At 43.9% G+C, this 20,031-nt stretch overlaps 1 protein-coding gene across 1 annotated transcript; it reads right to left on the bottom strand.

Annotated features, from left to right (window-relative positions):
• Positions 1 to 15,416: 15,416 nt before the first annotated feature.
• LOC116411676 lies at positions 15,417 to 18,198 on the bottom strand. Its single transcript, XM_031904450.1, has 2 exons — positions 16,339 to 18,198; positions 15,417 to 15,499 (listed from the first exon to the last, which is right to left on the bottom strand). The coding sequence occupies exon 1, from the start codon at positions 18,187 to 18,189 to the stop codon at positions 16,384 to 16,386; it is 1,806 nt and encodes a 601-aa protein (XP_031760310.1). The 5' UTR covers positions 18,190 to 18,198; the 3' UTR covers positions 15,417 to 15,499; positions 16,339 to 16,383.
• Positions 18,199 to 20,031: the final 1,833 nt, after the last annotated feature.

The following is a 20,031-nucleotide window of genomic DNA, read 5'->3' as shown; positions in this document are numbered from 1 at the left end:
TGCCTATTGTTTCTCCTATTGTCATGTAACTGAAGGAGTCGCAAGCCGGACTTGGATTTCTTTGCCTTAGTCCATCTTAAATGAGCTTAGGTCCAGAGGAGGTGGTGGTGTTTCTGGATCGTGTCTATATATGGTTTCTTCACTGACAATAGTTTTTGTGTATATTTCTGTGTGCATGCACCCCAAAGATCCGATCCAATACGGCCATCCTATAATGACTTTCAAACTTGCCCCTTGTATACATAGATTTGCTTTTTCTTTAAAAATTATTATGTGCTGTAGATTAAATTCTTAAATTATTACCAATTTAACTTTGAGGAACAGTATTGTTACAATATTTTCCCTTTCAGTGTTTCACGGGGTTGTGCACCCTTCCCTATCTTTACTTCTGAGAGACCCAGCCTCTCTGGGATCCATTCTCTTAAAACCCAATCATGTTACTGACCCTGTTGCCAGATGGCGAGATGTCCCACTGTGTGTCAAATTCAAAATAAGCAAATATTTTTCAACAAACAATAAACATTTCTCAGTTTCAACATCTGTTATCTTGTCTTTGTACTGTTTGCAATTAAATATAGGGGTTAAATGATTTGCAGATCATCCCATCTCTTTTAGTTTACATTTTACATAATGTCCCAATGTTTTTGGAAATGGGGTTGCTCTGTTTAGTAATATTTTATTTTATATTTTCATTTTACAGCACAGCATGCTCTTAATTTTATTTAAATAGCATTTAAAAATGGAAGTTTGTCAGTTTCTCTTTAACCAATGTTGTATGTCAATTCTATAGAAGCAGAAACTGTCAGGCAGCAAAAGAAAAATCTAAATGTATCAATGAACTATTTTGCTTTGGTTCAGCATGACAACAAAAGCAAGTAAATAATGAATTGAGCATATCATATAGGGGGCTTAGAAACTTGCAGAGAATGTTTTACTGGTGCCTTTTTTTTATCACCGCAAATGGATTTTTCACTTCCCTACATTTCACACTATTCCTATCCAGTTCTTTGGGGGTGGAGTGGTTGATAATTTGGAAAAAAATAGTTTCATGTGTATGCTCGTAGATATTTCTGTACTGTAAATAATCCCTATTTCGTGAGTCTCTTTCACCTGTGTAATCCTTATATTCTGGTACTGCTGCTTATTTTTTACAATTATCTCATTATTAGAGTATTAGGCTGCTAAAATATACGAAATTCTTCATAAGTGCTGCTGGTCTATTCCATTTCACAGAAAGACACAAACAGGAAAGCACAGTAAGGCTTTCACACAGAGAGTAAGGCATGTATAGGCAGGCTGAAATTTATTTAGAGAGACTTTCAGAGAGGAATAGAGATACAGAAATGCTCATACAGACAATGTAAAGCTAGATTTGGTGTTGCCCTTTGCTGCTGTCTGTGGAAAATGGCTGTATCTTTTTTGTCCTTGTTGGGTTAAGGAAGCACATTACACAACTATTTTTATCAAACTATAAGAATAAATAAACCCATTTGTGAAAAATAAGCATCTACTGCAGACATGTTTATCCATTTTAACTTATATTTTTTTCACTACATACTCATATGCACAGTATTATTTTCTAGGGGTATTAATGAGTGTGCTTCCTCAACCTACTGCTAATAACAGAACATGCTGTTTGCCAGTAGTGCATTTCAAATTTCTGCAACATCCTGGAATCAGCCATTAAGTCCAGGTAAAATCTGTAAGTTGCTTGCAGCATAAATGTGCTTGCCGCTATTAAAAATAATTAGGTTGAGGAACACATAAAGGAATCATCAAGCAATAAGTGTAAGAAAAATAACAGACTATGAAACATCTATAGTTTAGTGTATTTTTTATAACAGCAACAGGTCCCCTTTAAAAAAAAGAAGAAACAAGAATATTTGACCCACCTTCTAGGGGGTAAGACAGGTTAATGTTTGTCCTATTACTGCATCCATAAGCAACAAAGCAAAGCAGATCTGTTCGAAAATATATAGAGACTTCTGAATTGAATGACAAGCAGGGTACTAGTACATATATAACACCTGCTGTGTTTTTATGCTGCCTATTGTACACTCTAGCTTGCATGAATTCATCTGACAGATGGTGCAGTGTGTTTACCCTCCCCTTGTGATTTTCTAATTTTCTGCTAAGAGAATGACAGTTTACTGTGCAGCATGTACATTTTAGCAGCACAGAAGATCTAGGGCTAAACAACCAGGGCAATTAAAAGAAGGTTGTATTGTCACCCAGAGGTCAGTTTGCACTACAATTACAAGCCTATGTAGTTTGCTCTATAGGAAAAAATATTACAGTTATTTTATAAATGCAACCACAAGTGCAGCCATGCTTAACTGGAGTGTTTCACTTCTTGGCACCATTAATTTATTGTACTTGTATCCAAACATGTTCCCTCAACATCTGCATACAGCAGTTGCACTAAGCCTGTTTCTTCTGCTGAATTCTAGCAAGTGCATCTACTGACACTAGGAAACCAGGGTGTCAACTACTGTGTTGTGTTGTGTCAATAGGCACAATAGACTATTGAAATATATGGGAAGTGAAAAATCACAAATGTTGGATGCAATGCAGCAGAGGTGTATAATCTTTAACTAAAGTAGAACTACAGTTCCCAGCATCCTCTTACACCCTTAACTGATATAAAGATTATAATACCCCAAATAACATTTTGCCCAGTGTAATTTTAATCTGCTTTACGTTCGATATATACTTTTAGGTGCGGATTTATCAAAATATGAGTTTAGCTCTTAATACATTAATACAATAAAAGCCCACCCATGTTCTATTCATTCCTATGGTATTTTCAGAAGCATATTTATCAATGGGTGAAAGTTAGTACTCACAATTTGATACATACACTTCTAAAAATCCCACAGGAATTAATAGAATGTGGGTGAGTTTTTATGTATTGAGCTCTAAACTCACATTTTGGTAAACCAAAAATTCAGTGCAATTCAAAGCAGTATTGCGTTATTCTCTTTCAGCACTCATGGTTCTGTCTCTTGAAAGAATGTTACAAAAAAGTTTCAAACCTGAAAAATGCATAATTCACTTTTATTCATTATCACTAGGCACAACTTTATTTTAAAGGGGTTGTTCACCTTTAAATAAACTTTTAGTATGGTGTAGAAAGTACTATTCTAAAACAATTTGCAACTGGTCTTCATTTTTTTATTATTTGTAGTTTTCAGTGACTCCCTTTTTAAAGCTGGAAAGAATCAGAAGAGGAAAACAAATAATTAAAAAAACAATAAAACATGAAGACCAATTTAAAAAGTTGCTAAGAACCAGCTATTCTGTAACAAACTAAGGGGCACATTCATGAAAATGCAAGTTCGAATCCCAAATGGGATAAATTCGGATTGGATACGAAAATTTCTGAAGATTGCAAATATCACGAATATGCTTACGAAAAAATCGCATTAGTCACAAAAATATTGTATTGGCGATCCGAAAATCACAAATTATTCATATCCGAATGATCGTAAAATGCAGGAAAAAATATCCGACTTTATCCTTCTGTGCATGATTTTGGAAGCCTCCCATAGGACTCAATGGCACTCTGTAGCTCCAACCTGGCCCAAGGAAAGTCACGATAACGAAGCTTGAATGAATCCGAAACTTTCCTACTTTCGCACCGAACACATTCAGACGCATTCGGAGCGTTCATGGATTAGTAAATGTGCCCCTAAAAGTTAGCTTCAAGGTGAACCGCCACTTTAAAGGACATCAACCCAAATAAATAACTTTTTGCCCATAATTCTAAGCAACGTTCCAATATGAATTTATTGAAAATGTTTACTGCTTTAAAAGTTATTTGTAAATGCAATTGCAATTGAAAGCAGCATTTGGTTTTTTTTGGTCACTTTTTGCAGGATTTGGGCAAATCAGTGGTGGCCTATCTATAATTATCTGTGCAAGATTAATGTGGGCAAAAATATTCAATGAGAGCTTAAATGCTAATTAATAAAAAATCATCACAGTATTTAGAAAGGTGTTTATTATTGCTCTAATTTACGCCATTATTCCACACCACTTCAAGCATGGGATAACCCATTCAGATAGCAACACAATTACAGCATAAGGAATGGTATAAACAATGGCTTAACAATCTGTAATTGCTATTGCCATTTTACAATGCACTATGCGTTTGCCTAAAATCGATACATGGCTTGATAAATATGCTGGATTCTATGCATCTGTGTCTGCCAATTGGGGCCAATGTGTGCTGTTTTTGTTGCATTTGTCCAAATCCAAAATCATCAATTGGTGCAAAAGGAACATTGAAAGCTTTGTAACCATATTTAGTACTTAAAACTTTTGTTTTAAAAATGTTATTTTTATTGAAATAGTCAATATGTATGGGTTTTGATATTTTGCACTTAACAAGGCAAAATCTGAAACTGAAAGTAAAGTCATATTTACCATCAAAGCATATGAGCAGTCAGCTGAGGAGCCCTTTATAATAAACACAAGCCCTCTAAGATGTTCAGCACAAGTCCTATTTATTAACATAATGTTGAAAATGGGGTGTAGAAGGATACAGTGGCCTCTATTAGAGCAAAAATTTATATCACAGTATTTTTCAAAATTATATCGGTATCACAGTATTTGACGGTATAATACTATTAGAGCAAAAATTTATATCACAGTATTTTTCAAAATTATATCGGTATCACAGTATTTGACGGTATATAAATAAAAAAATAAATAATAAATATTGGTGGCCCCCCACCCCCCCAACACCAACCCCCCCCAACAACCCCAGCCCCCCCCAACACCAACCCCAACCCCAGCCACAACCCCCCCCCAGCCAACCAACCCCCCCAACCCCAGCCACAACCCCCCCAACCCCAGCCACAACCCCCCCAGCCCCCCCAACCCCAGCCACAACCCCCCCAACCACAACCCCAACCCCCCAGGCGAACTTACCCAACTTGTGGTTCCTCCAGCTCCAGCGATGCGTCCTAGCGACGTCGCGTGCGCGCTGACGTCACATGCGCGCCGACGTCACGTACGCACGGGCGCAACCCGGAAGTAATAGGAGAAAAACAGCAGGAGGCGCGCATACCGGTATAGCGGTATGTTTAAAACTCATACCGTTTTTTTTTTAAAAACCGGTATACCGGTTAAACCGGTATACCACCCAGCACTAGCCTCTATCAATACACACACTGTGATTGCATCTAAATAATTGGACACGTCTCATTTTAATGGTAAATCCCAGAATTTCACTAGCGAGTTATGTCACTAAGGGGTATATTTATCATGCTGTGTAAAAAGTGGAGTGAAGCATTACTGGTGATGTTGCTCAGGGCAAGATCACCGGTTTGTTTCACTCTACTTTTTACACAGCATGGTAAATATACCCCACTCTATTAGGGCGTCACTTCCACCTTTGGGCAGCCAAACAGTGGAGACAAGCTTCACTGGTGATGTTGCCCATAGCAACCAAGCAGATCTTTGGGGGGGTTTTGCTAACTTGTAGGTGACCATTTAAATCGAATTGCTGATTGGTTTAGATAAGCAACATCACTAGTTATGTTATTAAATACGCCACTACTTTGATTGAGCATTTGCTAATCTGGATACAGGTCATGGCAAACGGAGATGCCTCTGCTTATCTGTGTCCTTTTGATTATTCTAAGCAAACAAAAATCCACATGATACATGATTTTTTTAAGCATGCAGTTACAATGCTTACCATATAAAAAACACATTCTGTATAAAATCTATATGCTCATAGGTTGATTAGTACTTTGTTCAAGTGTACATTTTATTGTTGCATAAAGACCAGATTAACTAAAGTACAAACACTATATGGGGTTGTCTGTTAATCTATGAAAGGAAAATCAGGCTGTAGTGGGTTTTCCTCTTTGATCTAACATGAAATCAAATCATTACTAATGAGAACTACAGAAACGAATGATTTATTTATAAGGGGTAACAGATGTTTTTTTTACAAATGTTATCTCGCATTCTACCCTTTTAAATTACCATTTCATGCCCAGAGCAATTAGGCAAACCAGAGCCTTTGAGCGTGTGCAAGGACAACAGCACAGGTACATTTGTTTCTGCCCTAAAGGAAGGAGCACACTTAAAGGAACAGTAACACCAAAAAATGAAAGTGTATAAAAGTAACTAAAATATAATGTGCTGCTGCCCTGCACTGGTAAAAGTTGTGTGTTTACTTCGGAAAGTCTACTATAATTTATATAAATAAGCTGCTATGTAGCCATGGAGGCAGCCATTCAAAGGAGAAAAGGCACAGGCACATAGCAGATAACAGATAAAACACTATTGTATTCTACAGAACTTATCTGTTATCTGCTATGTAACCTGTGCCTTTTCTCCTTTTTTCCAGCTTGAATGGCTGCCCCCATGGCTACACAGCAGCTTATTATATAAATTATAGTAGTGTTACTGTAGCAAACACACCAGTTTTACCAGTGCAGGGCAACAGTGCATTATATTTTTATTACTTGAAAGCTCTTTCATTTTTTGGTGTTACTGTTCCTTTAAAGGAGAATGCAAGACAAAATTTAAAAAGCATACTGCCCAATAGTCCTCTTATTGTTTAGTAAAAACGCCACACTTTTGGCTCACCTAATCATATATTTACTCAGTCACACTTACTTCACATTTTCTAGAACAGGCAGCCATCTCTAAAAAGGTATTCTCCCCTCCTTTCCCTCCTTGCTTCATACTGCACATGTGTTTCATTCCCTCCCCCCCCTTCCCTCTGCCAGATCCGCTTCTGATTGGCTGGTGGACATGTGTAGCTCAGAACAGGAGACAGGATCAAGTTACACACATGCTCAGAGAATAGGAAGGCTGCCTACAGGAAGGGAAGAGAGATTTCAGTGATGTCACTGTAGTCTTCACACTGCTGTAGGCTGCCAGCACCATATCACAGAGAAGCAAGCAGGGATCTGGGAATTTAGATATGCAGTAAGTACTTTAAAAGAATGCCTTTAGACTTACTTTTAATTTATATTAACCTTTCATTGTCCTTTAAAGGAGAAGGAAATACATTTTGGCCACTTTAGTGCAAGTTAGAACTCTATATTTCTTCAGCAGAAAGCTTTAGTTGGGAGGGGGGAGAGAGTTGTGATGGGAGGGGGAGCAAATTCTGATGGGAGAGGGAGAAGGATGGGGAGAGGGAGAGCAGGAAGTCTGACACAGAAGAACACGTGTACACAAAAGGAGAAATTAAATCCTGTGTTTCTTTTGATAGAGTGCAGCATTTCTGTGAGTGCTTATGGCTGTATTTACATAGACATTTCTGATAAAGCTTACTTAGTTTTTGGAGATTAATCGCCCCACAACTAATCTCCTCTAAATGCTCTCCTGCCAGCTAGAATGTAGGGAAATATACATGTCACTTTGGCTTTCTGAAGTTGCCCAAAGTTTCTTTGCAAGGCAGCTTTAGAAAGCCTAAGTGACTCATATGTCTTCCTACCAGCGATTTACCTTCTAGCCAGTAGGAAAGCATTCAAGGGGACTACCGCTAGAGGAGATTAATCACAGGGCGACTAATGTCAATGTGTGTTATGGCCCTAAAGGATCAGAAAATAACTGGCTGTACAGTTTAAGAAGTGACATGAAAGCCATGTTCTGTTTGTACTAGAATTAAAGATCTGGGTAGCTTACTGCCTAGGGTGCTTGGGTGATAACAGAAACAACAGAAAGAGGGATATTTTTTATTATGCTTATTATACCATAATACAGTGCTGTCCAACTGGCGGCCCTCGGGCCACATGCGGCCCGCGATCCCCCCCTCTGTGTGGCCCCCCACCTGTCTGGCTGCTTTGATGGTTTACCTTTGTGTAAGCTTTAAATGGTATCAGTACTGAGATTAACTGCCCCCCCTGCATGGTTCTCACCTCAGATTCAGGCTGTAATCCCCCTGTATTGTTTAAACATGTAATCCCCTGTGTTTTTCCACACCTTTTAGTTTCTGCATTGTTCACCCCCTGCAGTGTTCACACTTCAGGCTCAGGCTGTAATCGCCCACATTGTTCACCTGTTCACACCTCAGAATGTACTGCCTGGACTATGCTGCCTGTGTATATGGCACACACAGACAGCATAGGGTAGGCATAGTATGGCACATAGACAGCATAGGGCAGGGAGGGTATGGAACACACAGGCAGCATAAGGCAGGGAGGGTATGGAACACACAGGCAGCATAGGGTAGGCAGAGTATGGCACACACAGGCAGCTAAGGGCAGGCAGAGTATGGCACACACAGGCAGCCAAGGGCAGGCAGAGTATGGCACACACAGGCAGGGCAGGCAGAGTATGGCACACACAGGCAGCATAGGGCAGGCAGAGTATGGCACACATAGGCAACTAAGGGCAGGCAGAGTATGGCACACACAGGTAGGGCAGGCAGAGTATGGCACACACAGGCAGCATAGGGCAGGCAGAGTATGGCACACACAGGCAGCATAAGGCAGGCAGAGTATGGCACACACAGGCAGCATAAGGGAGGCAGTGAGAGGTGAACCTGGCAGGGGTTTGTTCTGGGAGTTTGTTAGCAGTTGGAAATAGCCATTAAATGGTCCCTAAGGTGTGTAATTATGTGCTGGGGTTGCTGTGCTATCCACAGGGGAGGAGGAGGCATATGGATTTAAGGGTGTGTCTTAATATGACATAATATAATTCTTTAATACAGGTCCTTTTCAAAAAATTAGCATATTGTGATAAAGTTCATTATTTTCTGTAATGTACTGATAAACATTAGACTTTCATATATTTTAGATTCATTACACACAACTGAAGTAGTTCAAGCCTTTTCTTGTTTTAATATTGATGATTGTGGCATACAGCTCATGAAAACCCAAAATTCCTATCTCAAAAAATTAGCATATTTCATCCGCCCAATAAAAAAAAAGTGTTTTTAATACAAAAAAAGTCAACCTTCAAATAATTATGTTCAGTTATGCACTCAATACTTGGTCGGGAATCCTTTTGCAGAAATGACTGCTTCAATGTGGCGTGGCATGGAGGCAATCAGCCTGTGGCACTGCTCAGGTGTTATGGAGGCCCAGGATGCTTCAATAGCGGCCTTAAGCTCATCCAGAGTGTTGGGTCTTGTGTCTCTCAACTTTCTCTTCACAATATCCCACAGATTCTCTATGGGGTTCAGGTCAGGAGAGTTGGCAGGCCAATTGAGCACAGTAATACCATGGTCAGTAAACCATTTACCAGTGGTTTTGGCACTGTGAGCAGGTGCCAGGTCATGCTGAAAAATGAAATCTTCATCTCCATAAAGCTTTTCAGCAGATGGAAGCATGAAGTGCTCCAAAATCTCCTGATAGCTAGCTGCATTGACCCTGCCCTTGATAAAACACAGTGGACCAACACCAGCAGCTGACATGGTACCCCAGACCATCACTGACTGTGGGTACTTGACACTGGACTTCAGGCATTTTGGCATTTCCCTCTCCCCAGTCTTCCTCCAGACTCTGGCACCTTGATTTCCGAATGACATACTTTGGACCACTGAGCAACAGTCCAGTGCTGCTTCTCTGTAGCCCAGGTCAGGCGCTTCTGCCGCTGTTTCTGGTTCAAAAGTGGCTTGACCTGGGGAATGCAGCACCTGTAGCCCATTTCCTGCACACGCCTGTACACGGTGGCTCTGGATGTTTCTACTCCAGACTCAGTCCACTGCTTCCGCAGGTCCCCCAAGGTCAGGAATCGGTCCTTCTCCACAATCTTCCTCAGGGCCCAGTCACCTCTTCTCGTTGTGCAGCATTTTCTGCCACACTTTTTCCTTCCCACAGACTTCTCACTGAGGTGCCTTGATACAGCACTCTGGGAACAGCCTATTTGTTCAGAAATTTCTTTCTGTGTCTTACCCTCTTGCTTGAGGGTGTCAATGATGGCCTTCTGGACAGCAGTCAGGTCGGCAGTCTTACCCATGATTGCGGTTTTGAGTAATGAACCAGGCTGGGAGTTTTTAAAAGCCTCAGGAATCTTTTGCAGGTTTTTAGAGTTAATTTGTTGATTCAGATGATTAGGTTAATAGCTCATTTAGAGAACCTTTTCATGATATGCTAATTTTTTGAGATAGGAATTTTGGGTTTTCATGAGCTGTATGCCACAATCATCAATATTAAAACAAGAAAAGGCTTGAACTACTTCAGTTGTGTGTAATGAATCTAAAATATATGAAAGTCTAATGTTTATCAGTACATTACAGAAAATAATGAACTTTATCACAATATGCTAATTTTTTGAAAAGGACCTGTATATGAATAACTGTTGATATCCCCACAGTGAGGACCAAGCATTTGGGTTTTTGCTGCACTACCACCATTGTGATAAAATGGGTGTGGTCTGAAGTGGGTGTGGTTAAAAAGGGGAGTGGTCAAACTGGCTTCCATTAGTGGCCCTCCACCATGTATGCTAGAGAAATTCTGGCCCTCGGCACCGCAGAAGTTGGACAGCACTGCCATAATATATTAGAAAACAATGTTGTTCAAATATTGCATTTTTGAACATTTACTAGACTTTTTTGCAGGTAAAGGCAAACAGGAGAAAACCCTGCTTGGTGGTCTCTCCTTGATGAAACTAGAAACAAAGAAGAATCCCCTTGCTACAGGAGAAATTATCTTCAGAACTGATGCATGCACAAATGTTTTATGTGTAAGTTTTAAATGCTTTTAGAACCCTATTTCTATAGTAAAATGATTTGTATTTAGTTCTATTGCACATTATATTGCTGTATAAAGACTAGTGCAATTTTGGTCACGCCCACTTTTGTGACCACGCCCTAACTGCCACACCCCATTCTTTCAAAAATATTACACACCCCATTTTTTCCAAAAATATTATATAGTTGAAATGGTGGGATCAGACGCAAAATGTGCTATACCCTAATACTGTACTACCTAAGGAAAACAATATAGCAACTACATATGAAATATAAATATAGAGAGAAGGCAGTCAGTTATAAGTGCGTTATAACTATGTACCAGTTTTGCCCCCCATACACAGTGCCCCCAATAGACAGTACCCCCATACACAGTGCCCCCATAGACAGTACCACCCATACACAGTGCCCCCAATAGACGCTGCTCTGTCTTCTTCTTCTCCGGCTCTGCTTCTTCTGTGGCGGCGACAGGCCCTTTTATAAGGTTGTGCCCCGTTCGTACGTGTGACGTCAGTACGCACGGGGCGCAACCTTATAAAAGGGCCAGTCACCGCCGCAGAAGAAGAAGAAAGAGCCGCACAAGAAGGAGCCAGCGCATCCCGCTGTCCCTGATAGTTCAATGAATGTCCCAGAAATGCGCTAAAAAATCCGGGACAGTCCCGCAGAAAGCGGGACAGTTGGGGGGTATGGTTCATGCTGTTGAGCCAAGTAGTTTACCTCACAAATGTGTCATGACATAAACTTGGCTGGGTATACTGACAACAACTCCTGTAAATACAAAACAATATAGACAAAGCAAAAGGAGAAACTTCCCAGGTCTATGTATAAATTATACAGTGGCAGTACTGATGTAACCTGCTTGTGTGGAGATTTTGGTCAAGGGCATTCTACTGTTTTGCCATTTGATTCACTATCCTGTTCCTGTTTCCAATTCCTGTCTCTGATGAAAGCAAGTATGGAGCAGGCCAGTCTTACCTGTCACGTTATAATAAATGTACCACAAGTTACTGGGTTTGCCCCTCTAGTTCACCCTTAGTAACACAGCAGGATAAATTAACCCACTGCTATCCAAGCAGTTTATCACAATACCTATAAAAACTTATCAGAGGATGAGTGATTTCACCAATTATGTATGATGAATGATGTAAGCTAACGAATACCTAAGTAAGTGCTTCTCAGTGTACTGAATACAGAATCCTTCACTGATCTAAACCTTTGAACTCTGAATCAAAGAAACTCTGCTTTTACAGATTATATGGGTTTGCCTGTTAATAAATGTAAAAATAGGCCGGAATGGTATCTCCTCTTTGATCTAACATGTAATCTAATATTTACTAATGTGAACCACAGTAACTGATGATTTATTTATTAGGTTTAAAAGTTAGACTTATTTGACAAATGTAGTCTCACATCCTGCCCTTTTAGTTCTCATTGCACACCAGGAGCCATTAGACAAACTGGAGTCTGTGAACATAGGTAAGGCCAAGCAGCACAGTGCCCTGAAGGCAAGCAGAATAATTTTAAATTTTTTCAAAACAAGCTCAGGGACAAAACAATTTTGGAATGCTTTGGCTGCCCTTACACTATGTTGTACATAACCCATTCCCAGTTTGTATTTCTAAAGTTAAATAAGAAATATGATTTTTGTCCAATGATGTCGGAGGTTTGCATCCTGTTCCTGTCCCAATAAAGGATCTTTGTGTAACTAACCACAATCCCGACAGAATTGGATACCTAATATACTTGGGAATCTGATGTAAAAATATGCAGTTTATTTGCAGTAAAGTAAATTGCAAACACTAATCATTTCTTTAGAGCCTTGCATTTAAGTTAAATGATGCAAATAAGACAACAGGAAGTGACTTTGTGCGCATGCTTTCATCTCTGCAAACTGGGGAGGGGGGCATATTTAGTAGGGCAAATACAGCACTGATTGAAAGCTGTATCTGTCTGCTCTCTTCTGTCCACTGCCCTGGTGGTTCAAAACAATGTAACAAAAGCCAGTGGGTTAAAAGACCAATGAATGCATATGCAAAAGGGCTCCAAATGCACCGGACACAGCGGCTTGCTTAAAACTCGATTTTTATTACTCCATTTAAAAACAATACGCCTGACGCGTTTCGTGTAAATATACACTTAATCATAGGCATAACAAACACAAGCAGACCAATGAAGCAGCACGCAAAGTTGATATTTCTTATGTTTTTTGCTATCAATGGCAATTGCTTTTACAATTAAATTTAAATCAATTCATGTTTTGGGGTTCCTATTCCCTTTAAGAACCAACTTTACTTATATATCCTAAAAAATAGTTTCCACACCTATTCCACTGGACTAGCTACTGATGCATTTGTTACATAGTTACATAGTTACATAGGGTTGAAGAAAGACCATTGTCCATCAAGTTCAACCCATCCGAGTAAACCCAGCACACAACCTATACTAACCAATCTTTACACTCACATACATAAACTATATATATACAACCAGTAATACTAACTGTAGATATTAGTATCACAATAGCCTTGGACATTCTGCTTGTTCAAAAACTCATCCAGGCCCCTCTTAAAGGCATTAACAGAGTCTGCCATTACCACATCACTAGGAAGGGCATTCCACAGCCTCACTGCCCTCACCGTGAAAAACCACCTACGCTGCTTCAAATGGAAGCTCTGTTCCTCTAATCTATAGGGGTGACCTCTGGTGCGCTGATTGTTTTTATGGGAAAAAAGAACATCCCCCATCTGCCTATAATCCCCTCTAATGTACTTGTACAGAGTAATCATGTCCCCCCGCAAGCGCCTCTTTTCCAGAGAAAACAACCTCAACCTCGACAGTCTAACCTCATAGCTTAAATCTTCCATCCCCTTTACCAGTTTGGAAACCATTTGGAGTTTGGAGACCATTGGTAATGGGAAATGGAGGCCATACACTCTGATTTGTTTAAATCCTAAGAGGCCCAGTTGGATGGCAAGAGGCTTCTTGCACCTACAGTTAGGAACTGCACAAGCCCTTAATGTAACTGAAATAATAAAAAAAAAATTAAGAAAACATACATGCTACTAATATTTCTGTACTTAAAGGTGTGTCCCATTCCTAGCAACTTTGCAACTGATCTTCATTTGTTATTTATCTGTCTTCTTCTTATAACTCTTTCCCTCTTTCAAATGGAGGTCACTGACCCCAGCAGCCAAAACATATTTCTCTGTAAGACCACAGGTTCTTTTTGTAACCCCTACTATTAATTTTCCAGTCTCTCATTCAAACCACTGCCTGGTTGCTAGGATAAATAACACCCTAGAAACTGAGGCAGGCCAAGGCAGTCAGCTGCCCTAGGCAACACAGCCATTACCTCACCCCCTACCCACTCCCCCCTGGGGGGAGGGAGCACAGTGATCAGCTGCAGCAGGAGAAGGAGATCCAGTACTTGAAATCAGCAGAAGGGTTACCTGTCTCATGTCCCCACACAGATGCACCTTTTGCAAATTATCTCAGTATATCAATGTGTATATTATATTAAAAGTTCATTTAAAGGCCAAAAACTCCTTTAATACACAAGAGCAATAAATATCCTGTAAAAAATATCCCTATATTAGTAATGTAATTTGCGTCACATAACATGGACAAAACTTGGTGTACTAGATCCTATAAATCAGCCTAAATAAATGAATATATTGAGAATGGTAATGCCCAGAGTTTTATAAATAGACAAAAACTACAATTGCCACTGGTTGATTAATATGCCCACAGAGTTTTGCTATTTTTATAAGGTCTGCTTTTTTTAAACCCACAATAAACACATGATGAAAGCTAATGGAATAATAAGGAGAAGCGCCCCTACACTACAGCGCGGGAATAAGAGGTGGTAGTGAGACGTCAGAAGGAGAAGATCCCCCCAGTATTATCCCCATCGGTGCATGAATCCAGTCAGACTGCGGAGACTTGTTCCCTCCCTTACCGACCTACTTCCCCAATGCAGACACTTGACACAGGATGAAGTACACTGACACCATAATTTTTGTGGGTTTGGTTCGGCCACAGCTTTATTAAAAATGATACAACCGTAAAAATAGTCCTCGCCATGTATTTCAAAACTTTTCCAACTTCACAAGAAACTTAATTGTTATTATAACGGATGCCGGCCACTGCAAACGCAGTGGGCATGTGGAAAACACCAAACCAACCGGACTTGAAATGGCCAAGGACTATCCCCGCCAGGAGGAGTTCATGTATCCCTACTTGAACTCCGACCCCCACCCACCAAGAGCCCTAGGGCCCTTTCAATGCCGTCCTGTAAACCGGACAAGAAGATATCTTGCCCTATGTCATTGAGGTGTACTCCGTCCTGTGTCATGAATCTATAAGTATCACCCTCAAGGTGGATGTGCCGCCATGCTACCCATCCTTTATTCCTGCCGAAACGGGATATCCTCGTGTTAAGTAGCCTACGCGCACGATCGATCGCAGTTAGGTCCCTGGCCCCTCTCCACGTTAGTCTGGGGACAATTTCCGACCACAAAATAATTGGGTTAGTGAACAGTGAAGCGCAGCGCTCTAAGTCTGACTTGATTATTGTTATTAGCTCGGCTACCTTAACCGCGCCTAAGTCGTTGCCCCCTGCATGGATAACCAGAACCATTGGGCCCTTATAAATTTTACTGAAGGTAAACACTTCTGGTAGTACTTGTAGCCACCGCAGGCCGCTAATTCCCTTCCAAACCATGTCAACCCCTTGGAAACCGAGGTTCCTGCCTCCTGGACGAATAGCCGCCCGCCTCTCTGCCCGACGGAGGTAGGAATGCCCAACCAGTAGGATTACTGGTGTATTGGAACCTGGGGAGAGAACTGATTAATAATCAGGTTGGGACGGAAATAAGCCGCAAAGCAATTTGACTTCCACCTTCCCACTGATTTTACTGGCGCCTCGCTAAGACCTTGTAAGCATGCTTCTGTCGCCGCGCCAATTCTGAAGGAGTGCGTGCCGAACTCCTTTTTTTCCAGCCCCAGGTGCCCCAGGCATCTGTTGAACAGGCGGCTGAACTGATAGCGTGTAAGGGGGGAGCTATCCTCGTGCACGAGGAAGTTTGTGCCTGCGCTCCGCAGCGCCGCGAAGGTGCTAATCAGCTGTACTGGGCAGGCATGGCCTTGGATAGCGGAGATGGTCACCCAGCAGCCCCTCCCTAGGACATCGGTTTTTGACCTGCCTATCCGGAACCTTATAAAGTTTTTGTTTACAATCATGTCATCCTGCTTCAGTCCGCCCGGCTTTTTGGCGCTCGGGGGAACGAGCTCGCTAATGCGAAGGGCCCCAAAGAAAGCAAGGCTGAACGCTGCCTGGAATAGAGCAGTCTCGTATGGAGACTTGCAGATGACCTGAAGTGGGACTAGCAAGCGCTGTAGCAGCTGGAAATCCACCGGCCTGCGCGTGTCACCCTTCTTCCCCTCTCGTCTCCAGCCCTTGAGGGCCTGTGTAATTATGAAGTGCTTAGTGACATCCTGCCAACCTAGAAGCTTGAAGAAAAAGGCCAAGCCGGTGAGGCGCCTTTGCGCGGAGACGGCTGACGCGCCCCTGGCTCGCAGCGCTACTAGGTAATTGATAGTGCTGTCGCATAGCTGGCGAGTATCCTCGCCGTTGCCCTTAGCAAAATGTAACCACTCGCTCCATGCGTTACCATATGCTTGCCACGTTGCTGGGGTGACCGAGGACCTAACCAGGCTCAGCAGTTGTCCTCCACCAGGCGCCATAGGAATACTGGGCATTTTGCTCCCTCCCGTTCCGCATCCGGCACCAATTCTCTGAAGGTCCCCCACTGAAAACGAGAGAGAGCATCAGCAGCAAAATTTTCACGTCCCGGCACGTGCCTGGCGCGGAACCATATATTGAGCTCAAGGCAGCGCAGGACCAGATGTCTTAGCAGAGCAAGCACTGGTAATGAAGAGGAAGTTAGTTTGTTTATTGCAAATACTACGCTCATATTGTCTGTCCAGAAACAGATCTTTTTCCCAGATATTCTATGACCCCAGATTTCTACCGTTACCACTATGGGGAACAGCTCCAGCAGAGTCATGTTTTTGCATAGCCCTACCGGGGCCCAGTTATCGGGCCATTGTTCTGCGCACCAGCTCTGGGCCAGGATGGCTCCGAAACCTGTGGAGCCGGCGGCATCGGTGAATAAACTCAGTTCCTCGTTGGACACTTCTGTGTCCATGAGGCACGTGTGCCCGTTGTATTGTTCCAAAAAGGTTTGCCAGACCGTCAGGTCTTCCCGTAGCTGCCTTGTTATCCTAATAAAGTGGTGGGGCTGCTTAATGCCACATGTGGACAGGGATAGTCTCCGCGAGAAAACCCGTGCTATGGGCATAATGCGGCAGGCAAAAACCAACAGACCCAGTAAGGACTGCATGCTGCGGAGCGTTACCTTTTTCGCTACTGTGATCTCAGCTACTGTGCTTTTTAGTCTCTGCAGCTTGTCATCGGGGAGGCGAAAGACTAGCTCCACCGTGTCAATTTCGATGCCCAGAAAGGATAAAACGGGGACCGGACCCTCAGTCTTTTCTCTTGATAAGGGGACTCCAAATTTTGCCATGAAGAATTGGAATGTGCTCAGCAGTAGTTGGCACACGTTGGTGTTTGGGGGGCCTATGAACAGGAAGTCATCCAGGTAGTGAATGACGGAGTTATGCCCGGTTTCGTGCCTCACTACCCATTCTAGGAATGTGCTAAAGCACTCGAAATAGCGGCAAGATATTGAGCAGCCCATGGGAAGGCACAAGTCGTAGTAGAACTGACCTTCGAATTGGCAACCCAATAGATGATAGCAGTCTCTGTGAATAGGGAGAAGGCGGGAGGCAGACTCGATATCTGACTTGGCTAGTAGCGCACCCCTTCCTGCCTGTCTCACTAGGGATACCGCCCGGTCAAAGGACACGTAAGAAACTGCCGCCGCTTCCTTGCTAATCCCGTCATTAACCGAATTTCCCTTCGGGTGGGAGAGGTAATGGATGAGCCGGAATTTTCCGGGCTCCTTTTTCGGCACTACACCCAAAGGGGAAATACGTAAATTTGGGAAGGGCAGGGATGGGAAGGGGCCGGCCATGCGGCCCATTGCTACTTCGTTCCGCAGTTTTGTTGCCACTATTTCCCAATTCTCCGGGACCGATTTCAAGTTCTCTGCAAAAGTTGGTTGTGAATTTTGTGTGAAGGGGATAAAGAAACCGTAAGTAAACCCATCCCTAATTAATGCGGCTTCCCCCTTCCTGTGGTACTGGTCTAGCCATGGCGACATCTTTTGGACGCTCACTGGCATCCTCGCCGCGAACCAGCGCTGGAGTTTTTGGAGGCACCCTGGTTTTTTTAAAGCATCGCAGGGCCGAATGGGCCCCGCCGCAGAAATTGCATTCGTGCTTGAATTTGCAGTTCCCGAAGAATCTGCAGTGCCCTTCATTGAAGAGCCAGCAGACACCGGGACGTCTTGCTGCCGCTGCGCCTGGGGACCCGGTGGGGGAATGCACAGCGGCACCATGCTGAAAGGGCAGTTTTGGGGTCATCATGATCCTTAGCCATGCATCCGTGGCTTTCATATCCCACCCCAGTTCTGGCTTGAGGGCCAGTCTGCGTCTAAACTCCTCATCGTAGCGCCACCACGAGGCACCCCCGTGAGTCCTGTAAGCCCCATAAATGGAGTCTAAGTAGACGAATAGCTCTGAGCATTTCGCCGGGTATTTTTGCCCTATGATGCAGGCCAGGACCGAGAATGCTTGTAGCCAGTTGCCAAATGTTTTGGCTACCTTTGGCTTTTTGTCATCTGATCTGTCAAATCTCCTTTCCTTGTCCACTGTGGGATGTTCAGGGGGGGTTAGGGACCATATATCGATGTACTCATTCTTCCAAATTTTCTCCCTAGTCTCCCCTGACAAGTGGCAGCCCAGTGGGGATACCCCACAGAAATATGTGTCCTTCAGTGGGCAAGGAATTGGGGTATTAGTGTTATCGGAGGGGCCTATTTTGGCCATGATGGCTTGCAAAATTTCCGTGCCATTACTAGCTTGTTGTCCCCATGCCCTGGCGCACGAAAACTCACCTGTTGGGTTCCAGTCGTGCTGTGATTGGTTGTAGTTGGCCGGAGCAGGGGATGCAGGTGCTGCCACTGGCTGAGATCTCGGGACGTACCCAGATGTGTCACGTGGCCTGGGTCTGCCTTGTTGGTCGTCAGTGTCAGCTGGGCTGGGACTGCCATAGCGGAGGGGTGCTCTGGGTGAGGTTGGTCGTGTGGAGGCTGCCCTCCGTACGACCGTGCTCCTAGTCAAGGTGGTGGTTGGTTGGTGGCTGGCCGACACCCCGCTGGTCGAGCCAGTGGAGTGGTGGCGCCTACGTGCCCCAGAGTCTTGGGGGGCCCTTGATGCGAGCGTGCCCGCCAACTGCCAGGCGCGACTTGAGTGGTTGAGGGGTTGGGTGTAGAAAGCCTGAGGAAAGGCCTCCGAGGTATAAGATTCTGGTGGGGAGGGGTGGGGGGGGAGGTGGGCTGTGTAGGGAAGAAGGGGTCTGGTGACCTGGGGAAAGCTTCCTCGAGTATGAGCTCTCCATCCTCTACCTCCTGTGAGGCAGGGACTGTGTGTCTCATAGTTACAAAAGGCACAGTGCTGCAGTGGGGGGTGGGGGTGGAGAAGAGAGGATCCTGGCTGGCAGGTGTACTTTGCTGAGGAGCTGCCTCAGCTGTGGGGGCTGCGCTGCTTTGTGGTTGGGGTGCTTGGGGGGGCTTATGTGCGGCCCTCCTCGCCTTATTAGAACCGGCGGGGGACTGTTTTGCGGGGGCCGCATTGGTGGCAGTGGCGAAGCCGCGTGATGTCACGCGGGGCCCAGTCCCAACCTCGGTGCGTCGCCTTGCCGGCGCGGCAGTTGGAGGTTGGGAGGCGGCGGCGGAGGACATGCGCCGCGTGGCTCTAGGGGGACTGGGGCTCAGACGGGAGGGCGGGAGCGGCGAGGCGGTCGCCTACTGACACCGCTCGCCGCTTGCGCGCCCTGTACCTGTGGGCCGGCAGCGCCGAGGAGTTGATGCAGCCATTCGGCTCCCTCGGCTGCTAGCCTGGCCTGCACTTGCTGGATGAGCTCGTCGCTCATAGCAGGAGAGCAGGAGGCGGCTGACAGTACCGAGCAGATGGGGGAAAATGGTCCTACGTGCTGCAGGGATGATCCTTCAAGCTGCAGCTGCTGCTGGTGAGTGAGGCACTGCAGGGTGAACGGCAGAGCAGGGGAGGGGGAGCAGTAGGAGTGTACCATTTTTTTCCCGCCTGTAACATGAACCGTTAACCCCTTGAGTACTGGAGGGAATTTTGGCCCCTTGCTATCTCCTCAGTCCCTCAGCGCT

Source organism: Xenopus tropicalis, chromosome 6, assembly GCF_000004195.4.
Source record: "Xenopus tropicalis strain Nigerian chromosome 6, UCB_Xtro_10.0, whole genome shotgun sequence".
NCBI lineage: Eukaryota > Metazoa > Chordata > Amphibia > Anura > Pipidae > Xenopus > Xenopus tropicalis.
This window is presented reverse-complemented; position numbering and strand designations above follow the sequence as displayed.